General features: G+C 41.7%; 1 protein-coding gene across 1 annotated transcript in view; it reads left to right on the top strand.

The window, feature by feature from the left end:
- The window catches only part of LOC106807872 (ubiquitin carboxyl-terminal hydrolase 34-like), a 71,435-nt gene that overhangs the window by 19,265 nt on the left and 39,123 nt on the right, over positions 1-13,047 (top strand). Inside the window, 4 exon segments of the mRNA XM_014810367.1 lie at positions 25-195; positions 820-1,003; positions 1,360-1,523; positions 1,842-1,907. Of these exon segments, the coding sequence (XP_014665853.1) occupies positions 25-195; positions 820-1,003; positions 1,360-1,523; positions 1,842-1,907 (585 nt within the window).

Genomic DNA, 13,047 nt, shown 5'->3' with positions numbered 1-13,047 from the left:
CTACCGTGTCTGTGCTGTCTGCAGAGCGCGGTGCTAGAGCTGGACAGCATGGTGCAGCAGCTGGCAGCGTGCGTGGAAGCGCGTGAGCAGCTGGAGCGGCGCAGCGGTGAGGACGACGGCCTCATCGGACTCTTGCAGCTCTGCACGGCCGCAATGAAGCACAACCCGCCCTACAAGTTCTCGCCCGAGATCAAGGCAAGCACAGCCGACGTGGCATGTTTTTATGTCGTGGCAAGCGTTGTCACGTCGTGGCAAGCATTGTCACATCCTGGCAGGCGTTGTTACGTCGTGGCAAACGTTCACGTCCTGGCAAGCATTGTCACATCCTGGCAAGCGTTGTCACGTCCTGGCAAGCATTGTCACATCCTGGCAAGCGTTGTTACGTCGTGGCAAACGTTCACGTCCTGGCAAGCATTGTCACATCCTGGCAAGCGTTGTCACGTCGTGGCAAGCATTGTTACACCGTGGCATTCATTGTCACGTCGTGGTAATCGTTGTGAAATCAGAGCAACTATTGTGCCGCCGCTGTGATGATGTGGCTATTGTGATGAAGCGGCGGTTCTACTGTTACATCATAGTGAACTGTCATCACATCATAACATACATAGTTGCAGAGGTTCTATGATCTAACTAGGCACATATTTCCACTCGTACGTGTGTAGAAGTATGTAAATCTGGAGCCTGTGGCACAACAACTATAAATAGTTAATGCACCTGTTAATTTTTTCGAAACAACGCCTACATGTCCTGATGCAACATATATACATACACATCAACGCCTTATCATATCTTTACTGTAACGTGTCTGGCTCTAAACAGGAATTCATCGCAGTGGTCTTCGAGTGTCTCTTTGCGCTACCTACGCTGAAACAGCGCCATCTACCAAAGTGCAAAACCCAGACGTCACGTTCGTGTGCGTTCGATCTTCTCGTGGAGTTAGTTAAAGGTTCAGTGTCCAACTATGAGTTCTTGCACAGTAAGGTGCTTGTGCAGCACACCCAAGGTAACTTATCATTTATTTATTTATTTAATTATTTTACTGAAAAAAAATTTGCTGAGCATGTGTTTCCAAATCAAATATGGTTACCATTTATGCAGTATGCAGGTTCTTAAACCAACTTGTAAATTTAAGAATTTTTGTTAATTAATTTGTAAGATTACATAATTAATGTGTAAAAAGCATATTTGATGTTGATATTTAGTCAAGGTCAGCTCGAGAAACCGTGTAAACATACCGTACTAGTTGGACATCCTTCATCTAAGCATACGCACTTTGACGGCCGTAGGCGAAACACATTTTATACTGAAATGAGACATTCGCTCATCTCACTCTCTCTCTCTCGCTCTCTCGCACGTCAGCCGCGCATGCGCCGTACCCGTGGGACATGTGGCCGCGCGACGGCGAGCGATCGCAGTGTGGCTACGTCGGCCTGCAGAACCTGGGCGCCACCTGCTACATGGCGTCGTCGATACAGCAGCTGTTCATGATGCCGGAGGCGAGGGCTTCCGTGTTAGCAGCGAGGGTAAGGATGCTGCGCGCTCGCTCGCGCTCATTCACTCGAGCGGTTTGTTTACATCGACGTACGTACTCGCAGCAGACAGATCATGTTTGAGAACACGTCAAGAGTCAAGTTATTGTTTTTTTTCCGTTTTTTTTTTCACATGTTGAGTGTGTACTGGCATAAGTGATTTATCATTTCGTTACTCTTGGTTTGGGATCGCCTGAACGCAGTTAGATAACTTAATCGGTGTTCTTTAAAAGACGATGTTCGGAAACTGGTGTGTACGTTTTGCACATTCGTACTATATAAAAGTACTGATAAGCATGATGTTTTGAATAGGTTTCTAAGGAAGGAAAACATGAGGAAACACTGCGAGAGTTGCAGAGAATGTTCGCTTATTTACTGGTATGTGGAAATTTTTTGTCATGTATAACACGTATAACTAGACAGAGGGCACTCACGGAGAGTGCATACCTCTGCGAGCATGTAACATGTATGTGTTATATAATAAGTTGTATTAAAAATATGCATTTATAATTTGTTTTCATCGTTATATATAAGACGTGAACCATCATATTTTTTTTACTTTAGGATATAAACCATAACCCTGCTTGATTGTAGGTTTAGAAATCAGGATATTGTCATGAAGTCTAATATCATTATGGTTCTGCCAGCATATCGAATGGTGTTTTCACCACACTATTATTAAGCCCACTGTGATCAATGAAATTATAATGTATTCATATATCGGTTGAAAAAAAAACTAAAAAAACAACAACACAACAAACAAAACCAAAACAACAGCAGTAAAAGGAATATCATATCCAATGCCTAAAATGTGCTATGCTGTTTCAAAAAAGAAACTAATCTCTGGCGTGGAACTTTCAGGACAGTGAACGAAAGGTGTACAACCGAAGAACTTCTGTAAGGTGTACCACGATGCGACAATCAGCACTTGGAAACACAGGAGGAAGCAGAAGGCACATGACTGAGTTCTTCACTGGCATCTAGTGAGCAAGTTTGAGAGATGTCGCCATCAGCTGGTGAGTAGCCGACAACATCGCACAGCTCTGTTGCATTACCAGACGACCCGTTGCATTGTATTCACCACCATCTCCTAACACAATACCAACGTAGTGGGCCTATGTTAGGTTCAAGCTGTTCCATAGACATTACGCACGTAAAAATGTTAATACTAATAGCACAATGTCTCGTAGATATAATGTCGTCACCAGTACTATGTAATATTACACTATCCGTTAGGGCTAATATGTAATGGTATTCACATAACATTGCATACTCCCTTTATATTAGTGTATAACAGTAGATACCTAAACCCTAATTAGCCACCCTTAGCATAGTAGGCACCGCCGTGTTTACATTTTTCTAATACTCGTGTTGCAGATGTTACATATTATGGTTATGCATACTTTTGCCAGAAGGAACTAATGAAGAATTTATTCAGTGGAGTGATAAACGAATAACGTGGATATCATTGTAAGCTCTATTTAAAAATCTTGATACTTGGTCTCCTGGCGATTGCAAAAATATGATGATTTAATCACGTGTGCAGATGCATGTGACAATCATATTTGTTGTGAAGGGAATTAAGAACTATTCCTCGATGTTATGCACTCTACAACCAGGCCAGCTTAAGATGTAATTTTAATCATAAGAAAGTATTTTCTTGGTGAATACCATTAGGAGTGCAATTATGTCATCTCTGCCAAATGCCAGCCACATGTAGTAATGTGTGTGTATAATACAAGATGTTGCACTATCCACACAGGACTGCCCTTCAGTTTAGCAAAACAGAAGAGGATTCTACTGTGTTAGATGTCAAGTGTCAGATTGAAGAACGCTTTATGCTGAGTTTACTTATATTTACTTTATTTATACTTATTTCATTTATGTAAACCAAATAATGAATCTTATTCATCCCATTTCCATTTGATTTCCCATATTTGATACTTGTAAATCATCAACACATTCATTTTGATCGTATATTGATATCTGCCGAATATTTTAGCTTGGCTGTGTCAGTGAAGGCCAACATAATTCTGCACAAAGCAAAAGATTTCTGTTCAATTCTTGATTGATTTTTTGTGTTAAAATACATTCTGCTCTGATATAGACATACTGAGAATTACAAGTTCTGATGGCGTTTGCCTACTTGCAGGAATCCGCTGGCATGAGTCACAGTGAAGGATACTTTACGAGGCGACAAACATGTACACTTTGCTTCGCAGTTGCAGTAAGAAGTCCGAGGCTGGAAAACGGCAGAGCTCTGTCTAGTGTCTTCTGCTGTGTCCTGGGCGCAAAATCCATTGTCGCTGTCTTAAGAGTCGAGAGTGATTCGTGGTGAATAGGTTTCCAACTGCAAACGTGTAGAATATTAATGGATGCTAGAGTATTGACATTTGCTACCAGTGAATATCTTGAACAAAAAGATTTTGGGTGTACACTCTGCCTCTTTGACCCCCCCCCACCACCACTTCATAGATAACCATAATGGTGTTGCGTTCTTGGCATATAGTACTGCCACCCAGCAGATGTGATAATGCGTTAGTTTCAATAAATATACAACCATTAGCACAGCACACAATTAACGATTTCATTGTAGAACAAATATCATATTTATTTCATTTATAAACACAATTGTATGTAATTATCCACGAATACATTCTATTCGATAATTATTTCAATTAAAATTTTTTAATAACTACTTAGCATAAATTATTAAAATTTTATTTATTATTTAATCAATGATGATTATTTAAAAAAATAGCGGCTCCCTCGAGCAGAATGCGCATTGTTAATAGTTACATGTAATGCCACCATTATGTACATGAATAATTTTTTTTTTTTTTTTGTTTTTATTTACATGTAATGTACATGTTCACCCCTCGGATTGTAACCCATGATGCGCCAAGCTCATTGTTTACTTGAAGCTGTGACATTATATCTAAAAGAAAATCATTCCGGTAGAGACAGTAATAAGAGCTAAAGATGCGTGCGTGAGTCGCGCTCGCGGGGGGGGGGGGGGGGGGTGAGCGCGCGCTCCTTCCCTAACGTGTGTGATTACACATGCAGGAGCGTGCTTCAAGAAGTGCCATCGCATCCTACTGCTGCAACACAATGCGCTACCTCTTCAACATGATCACGATGAATGAAGGAGAAGGTGAACACACACTTTCAGGCTTCCCCACTGCATGCTCGACATGACCGCGGGATACACCGAGGACCAGGCCTCATGGGCACGGCCAGCGATGAGGCCGTGAGTCGCGCGTCGCCGCGGCACGCGTGCACAACAGACAGCTGGCGTTTTGTGAGACTGCTGAGGGATATATAACATGTGGTGTGCGGTGTGTGTGTGTGTCCCCGTGTGTGGTGTGTGTTGCGATGGCGTGCGTCTGCTGTGCGTGGTTTGTCGGTGCGCAGTTCGTGCTGTGCGTTGCGTGCACGTGTGCGTGTGCATACACCTGTTGTTGTATATGTATTCGGCAGGGTTTCATTATTTGAAAATGGTACCGTGACCCGTGTTCGATGATATTTGCAAGGAGTACATGTCGTCTTTCAGTAATTGACCTTGCGCCCTAGGTTTGTTTCAGTTGTTGTTCCACTCACGTTAACCTAATGCCAACAGCTAAGCGGCCCATATCAATATATATATATATATATTATATATTGATATATACATACATGCACATTTATATATATATATATATATATGATATATATATATATATATATATACAAATATATTCAAGTATTTGATCGAGACGTGTCGGGTGGGAATATGGGACAGTTCCGACCGGCGCATGATGCCGAAGAATTGACGCGTTGGGGTCAACCGGTGGCCATGGTTCTTGTCATTCCCCCTTGACACGATGCTTGTATGTTATGTCTGGTTCGTTTGGACAGCAGGTGGTGAGGTGGAGAGCTACGAGTATGACCTCATTGGAATGACAGTGCACACTCGCGCCACGGTGAGGGTCGCGTCACTACTCAGCTTCATCCGGGACCGGATATGTGCCAACCAGGACAAGTGGTTGATGATCTCTCTCTCTCTCTACTCTCCCTCTTCTCTTTCTTTCTCTCCCTCTCCCTTCTCTCCTCTCTCTCTCCTTTCTCTCTCTCTCTCTAGTCTCTCTCTCTCTCGCTCTCTCTCTCTCTCTCTGTCTCTCGTCTCTCTATCTCTCTGTCTCTCTCTGTGTTCTCTTCTCTCTCTCTCTCTCTCTCTCTCTCTCTCTCTTCGTCTCTCGTCTCTCTGTCTCTACTGTCTCTCTGTCCTTCTCTCTCTCTCTTTTCTCTCTCTCTCTCTCTCTTTATATATGCATATTATCAGGTGTGATTTTTACTCACTTCCTGATATAATATATTTACTATTGTAATGAATGCCATCCTTTCATAGAAGATATTCGAAGAGTGCAATTCGGTGTTGGTTTTAATTCTCACACTACATTAATTACATACATGTCGCATTCTAGGCTTAGGGCTCTCAAAATAGCTACAGCAGTATTCTTCACTTCACCAGTGGTAAAAACAAGTATACAAACCACTATGTTGAGTGTTTACTCTATTGTGTGCGAATATGATAATGTCTGTGTATTCATATCTGTGTATCTCTTCACCGTGTATTCTCATCACCTGTTTCTCTTACCTGCGCAGGTATCTATTCAATATGCTCAGGTGACAGCCTTCGATCACTGCCTCAGATTGCTCTCCCCGAGTGCTTTTGGCGGCGAAATGAACTGTAAGTTAGCAAAAACATGTAGTTTCCATCTATTCCTGTAGTGATCATGCAGGCAAGGCCATCAACTTCTTGACTATACCTCGGCTCACAACCCGATTAATTACGCAGTTAATTCTTCTTAGAAAAAGTTGGTGTGGCAGAAGAAAAAAAACCTGTTTACCTTGTCAGGCCATCTCGTTACCTTGTTAGTAATCACGTTCCTGTAATGTCAGGTAGTTTTATAAAATAAGTGTTGCACTTTCGGAAATGATTGAAAGTGGTTAAACGTTCATTGTTTCCGTTATAGCACAGCGATGTATATTCGCCGGCGTTGCAGATTTGTGAGTGTGCGGTGAATGCGATGATGTGAATCTTTGCAATCGTGCTTAAATGGCAGACGCTTCGGTGCTGGTAGTCATAATGCCTACGGATTGGCTGTTTCCACAGAGCAAGACGTGATGATCCGTGAATGACAAGTTCAGGACTTTTCGTTTGAAAAGGTGAGTCGTTGCGATTATGAACCAGAATTTTTTTCCTGGCTCGTAACTCGTTTTGCGTTCGGAATGAAACTAGATATTCGTATTGGTGAGGGCTAAGAGCGGAGGTCAACGTGAAAGCTTCGGCTAGAATTATCCACATCTTTTTTTCAATCGAACTTCAAATTTTCGTCATCGAAGCAATGTAACTGTTCATGTTATTTGCATTACTATGAACGCGTTGGGGATTTGAATGAACAGAGATGATGTTGTGATGTATTCTGAAGGCTGCAATTATTGCACGTTTTTAATGGACAGGCAATTTTTTTTTCACTTTATCATGTTCCTGATAGTAACTTTGTGTTAGAAATGTTTCGGGGAAGTTATTTCTATAAATTAATGCCACGTGAACGTGGAGGGGGAATTTCTAACATGTATTTTCATGTTGCCTACAGACAACAGTTGCCTACATGTTGTTCTATTGAGCGATGCGACAACAAGAGGCCATCAGAATAGCCTCTATCAGAGAAGCCAGTCACTCTGCCAACCTTTTGACCTTCTCCGAAGAGCTTTCACAAGTGGGTTGTAAAAATTTAAAATAAAAAAAAAAAAAAGAATTTAACCCTTGTAAACCATTGTTATTCGCCAACGAGATTAGTAGTAAGAACAACTTCATTCTAGAAATAAATTTTATTTTAATAAGTAGAATTGCTTACAATTTGTTACTTTTAATTTACCATATCATTGTTACTGCCTTTCTAAATTACTGCGTATGTTTTGCTCATTTCATCGCACATAATTTTTAGTGTGCAACAATAATATAGTATTTAGTTATACATAAGTGACTTAGCATGTTTTCTCGTTGCCAGTGGATCTGCCAGGACAACACACAGTTCTTGCAGGATAAAAACAATCTTCGATCACACATACTTTGGGTAGTTAATTTCTTTTTTTATTAAAGCTATATTTGATATTGAGTAGTTATCTTTTCTGAATTACTAGGGAATATGTCTGTTAATTTGATAAATAAAGCGTCAAACAAGGAAAATGCCCGATCCCTTATATTTCATAAGATAGAGTATATGAATAACAACATACAAGTGTAAACTGTTTTTCAGGGGATGGTTTCAGTATTTTGCTGCTTCTTGTTACCAGGTTTATGTGGCAGCTATGTGCGTATTTACCGCATGACTCTTCTGACCCCAGTGAAGGTCTCATGATGTCTTGTCAGCTCAGGCACATCGTTTGTTACTAGAGACTCTTGCTCCATTCAAAGGCAAAAGGTTTGTTAAACAGATTTGAAATGAATAGCAAAACACATGGTTGTTACAATTACAATTTAAAAATGCTGACAATTATTGCTACAAACATATGATACAATTATGTTGAAAATCACAACTAGATTACTCTGATATCCTAATGTCAAATACACTCCCAGAATTTAATCTAAGCACCAACTAGTTTATTGTAACACTATTAAATTTGATTTCAGTCTATATGTCGTGACATCAAATTATGGAAGTAGCAGACTTGCAGAAATGATGGACCGACTGCTACCATGAATTATTGAAAATGGAATTAACATGGATGTGTTCACATGCCATCATGATTGAATGTAGAGCAGTGTCAATAGTTTATTCGAATTCAATTCTATTATCAATATTTCTATTTTCAATATTTCTATATTCAAGTTCAGTATTCAATATCATTATGATATTATAGTCGTGCCATATTTTAGCCCTGCTCTTGTTGGTGAATCGGAGGTGCCCTTGTTGCTAATCACATGTTGCTGACTTAGTTCATTTCGTGTGTTTTAGCCGACCCATTTGCTGCCAGTGGAATCGAGCTTCTCACAAAACAGTGTTAAGTGCTATAGTCATGAATCATGCGAGGTAGGTGTCACAGTCATCCCATCCATGCTAGCATCACCCGTGTGCTGTTCTGTTCTCGATATAATGTCAATAGAAAGGCCGTTGTCTGGATATTTGGGGCTATTAAAGCTGGTGCAAGTCTAACTCAATTGCCTTCATTTAAGTAAGATCTACCTTGAATCTGACTCAACCCACAAAGATGAACATCACGTGATTTGGCAACAAACACAATGTGAACAAAGCGCTACAATTAGATTAAATCGTTAGCAGAGTAAACGTTAGAGCAGAGAGTTGCATGTAACATACAGATTCTACATACAATAATTGTTGCTTGTGCACACTGATTAACGCTGTCATAAGGGGTTTTAGTTCAGTTTAATCCCTCTAATTATTCACATTGAATGGATAATTCGTACGAGCACTGGAGCCATACTAATGGGCATTTATCGACACGTTTAGATTCAAGTAGAACCGGCATTAGTTGTTGAACGCTGATGCAGTTGTTTATGGGATCTTGAGAGTTTATGCCATTTGGTGTCTATTGCCAGTGGTTCCTGGAGACATATGCCAGACGACCAGTGTGGCAGTGCAGATACTAATAAAGTTCCAATCAAGTAGTCAGACAGGTTACGTGATGTATCTCTTCTTCGTCGGCAATCTTTTCGGCAAGTTGTCAACGTCTCGCTGGAAATTTGCGCCGACACGAATGTGCATATTGGATATGACATGTTCACAACGATGGCTCTGCGAGTAATTGAGGTAAAAGCAAATTCTCACAGAAAATTTCGTTAAGATGCGTTCTGAAAATTTGCAAGGAAGCATCAGTACTGGTGTGTGTGCGTTGAAAGACTAGGCTAAAGTATTAATTTGATTGTTCTTTTTGCTCCGTGAGAGAAAGGACTTGCGGGGTTGCAATATATACAACAGAAGTAAGCACACTAGAGACAGGAATTAGTGGGTGATGAGAGAGGGATGGAGGGTAAAGATACGATGGGAATAGAAAGGGAGAGGAGAAGGAGAGATGTAAGAGAATGAGTAGGACTTGATTTACTGTTCTCTATCTCTCTATCCGCAGATGTTTCACAGGTTGTGCATTCATTGTGATCAAACCAGAGTTGCGGCCGAGTCACCATGCTCACTATCTTAAAAGTGGCAGGTTACGTTGCAACCGTTGTGTATGTTCGTACACGTAAGTGACGATGCCGCATGATGACAGCTTCCGTAAATCCATGTGCCAAGTCGGTCTTGCCGATTCTTGATATCGTCGCCACAACGATTTTCTGCATCTCTGGTTATATTTAAGTTTCTGCAAGTATGTATTGTGATGTGCAAAATGAGTTTCTTAATATTTAATGTGTTCTTAAATACAAGTATATGTAGCATAGTGTTACTTGTTTCAGATAATCTATGTGATAGGTAGTGTATTGTAATTCGACAGGTAGGGCGATAAAAACGGTGATGGTTCTTTTTTCAGAGGACTAGACGATGGTAAGAGGGAGATATGGGCAACTTGTCCTGCGCTAAACGTTTTGTAAAAATGCTTCTGTCTTTGGTAAGTTGGATTTCACATTTCCCATCCAAGCTACATTTGAGCTTATGCAGTTCGAATACCTTTCTGTGACGTACCATACTCAATACCACCTTCAATATTATTTTTGTTCTCCATGAGACTACGTAACGATCTTTAAATAATTGATTCAGTTAATTGCATTTATAACACTGTCCATAACATCACAATTAATCATTTACCCTCCCCTTCTCAAAAAAACATGCTAGTCACTGAGACTCTGAATAACTGGCCCAATGTCAGAAACCTCTTGTGTTCGACGGTGTCAGTCAACAACTAATTGCTATACAAGCTCCGCTTGTCCCGCCGTCGTCGTGACGACGGTGCGCTGCCTGCAGATCTCGCACGGAGCGCCCACCACTGCAAGCCGCAACAGGCAAGCATCTCGCCGAGTTTTCGTCTTCTTCCTCGACATCGCGAAGATGGTGTGGCGAGATGTGCGAGTTTCTCAACCGCAGCGCGCCATCTCGCGATGATCGAGCTTCTACTCGCACCAAGGCACGAATACGTAAGCACCGAGTCGTTTCGCGCACGCACGCGCCACCGTATCGTTAGAGGTTTAAAAATGCTGTGCATAGTTTCTCATACACATGGTGACACGATTATTCAGTGTAGTTTTTAACATGTCTGTGTATGCACCCATGTCTTTAATACATTGGCTACTCTTGTATAGTTAAACATGTCTGTGTTATTGCACCCATGTCTTTGTACGATACATGGGTACTCTTGTAGTATTAACATGTCTGTGTATGCCCATTGTTCTTGTACATACATGGCTACTCCTTTGTAGTATTAAACATGGTCTGTGTAATTGCACCATGTTCTTGTACGATACATGGCTACTCTCTGTAGTATTAAACATGTTCTGTGTCATGCCACCCATGTCTTTACATACATGGTACTTTCTTGTAGTATTAACATGTCTGTGTATGCGCCCATGTCCCTGTACATACATGGCTTACTCTTGTAGTATTAAACATGTCTGTGTATGCCACCCATGTCCTGTACATACCATGGACTTACTCTCTGTAGTATTAACATGTCTGTGTATGCACCATGTCTTGTACATACATGGCCTACTCTTTGTAGTATTAAACATGTCTGTGTATGCAACCGATGTCTTGTACATACATGGCTGCTTTGTAGTATTAAACATGTCTGTATGTATGACATGTCTTGTACATACATGGCTACTCTTGTAGTATGTCAAACATGTCTGTGTATGCACTCCATTCTTTGTAATACGATTGGCTACTCTTGTCAGATTAAAACATGTCTGTGTATGCACCATGTCTTGTACATACATGGCTACTCTGTAGTATATAAAACATGTCTGTGTATGCACCCATGTCTGGTGTACATACATGGCTATTTGTAGTATTAAACACCTGTCTGTGTATGCACCCAGTGTCTTGTACATTACATGGCTGACTCTTGTAGTATTAAACATGTTCTGTTGTATGACCCATGTCTATGTACATACATGGGCTACTCTTGTAGTATTAAAACATCTCTCGTAAGCAGCCCGTGTCGTTTTGCAAGACTATTGATGTAGCTTTGAGGTGGTCTCATGGGCCTAAGTTTCTTCACATAACTGGTTATCTATTTAGCTTTTGAAGGTGGCTACACATATACTCGGGGTCTCTCACATTGACTGACTATTCACTTAGCTTTATATGTGTCGTATGTTAAACTGCCCTGTCATGCACACGAACGGATTATTCATTTTCGCTTTGAACGTGGACGAGAATTAGCATGAAGAGAAGTCTCGAGGGAAGTCACGTCGGTAAGTCTGTAGAGTGTATGTAGAGCAACGGCAGCCAAGAATCTCAATTTGGAGTATAGTATTAATAGGATCTCTCGTGTGCGCTAATCGATCTCTCCTCGCATCTCCACCCCTCTCCTCCCTTTCTCTTCGCCGCCGCAGTCTGTGGAGTGGTGATCGGACGACGACGAGGAGGAGGACGACGACATCATCGCCCTGACGGAGGAGAATACGCGACGATCGATCGAGAAAGATGGATCTCTCTCATCGCGTGCTCGTCGAGAAGTCGCGGGCAGATGCCGAGCGCGGTCCTCGCCCTGTCGAGCGCGCACTACTTCCACTCACGGCCGGCAAGGTGAGTCGTCCCTGCCCGCAGGGTATGAGGATCTGCTGCCGGTTAGGTGCGTTAGTGTTGGGGTTAAGGCAGGTTTGGTTAGGGTTAGGATGAGGGCTTGGGCGTGAGGCTTAGGTTATGTGGGGTCAAGAGTTAGAGTTAATTGGGTTTAGGATGAGGCTGGGGTGAGGCTTAGGTTAGTTGTTTTGTATGAGGGGCGGGTGTTGGTTTAGGTTAATGTTGGGGTCAAGGTTAGCAGTAAGTTTGGGTTAGGATGAGGGTTGGGTGAGGCTTAGGTTAGTTGTTAGTATTAGGGGGGGCGGGTTAGGTGTTTAGGTTGTGTGGTCAAGGTTTAGAGTAGTCTTGGATTTAGGGTTAGATTAGAGATGAGGAAGCTGGAGTTAGGTTTATCTGTTTAGTTTTAGTTGTTAGTATGAGGGGCGGGTGAGGTTTAGGTTATGTTGGGGTCAAGGTTTTAGAGTAAGTTTGGGTTAGGATTTGGAATGAGGGTTTGGCTGTGAGGCTTAGCTGTTAGTTGTTAGTAATGAGGGGGGGCGGGTTAGCTTTAGGTTAGTGTGGGGTCAAAGGTTAGAGTTAAGTTTGGTTAGCGTTAGAGTTAGATGAGGTAAGCGGTGAGTTAGGTTTACTGTTAGTTGTTAGCTTGTTCAGTATGAGGGGCTGAGGGTTTAGGTTTAGGTTAGTTGTTAGTATGAGGGCGGGGGTTAGCTTTTATGGTTAGTGTGTTCAAGGCTAAGAAGTTTGGGTTAGGGTTAGAGATAGGGGCATGGGAGTTAGGA

Source organism: Priapulus caudatus, unplaced genomic scaffold, assembly GCF_000485595.1.
Source record: "Priapulus caudatus unplaced genomic scaffold, Priapulus_caudatus-5.0.1 Scaffold12, whole genome shotgun sequence".
NCBI lineage: Eukaryota > Metazoa > Priapulida > Priapulimorpha > Priapulimorphida > Priapulidae > Priapulus > Priapulus caudatus.
Note: the sequence above shows the minus strand (reverse complement) of the source record. Positions and strands in the feature narration are given on the sequence as shown.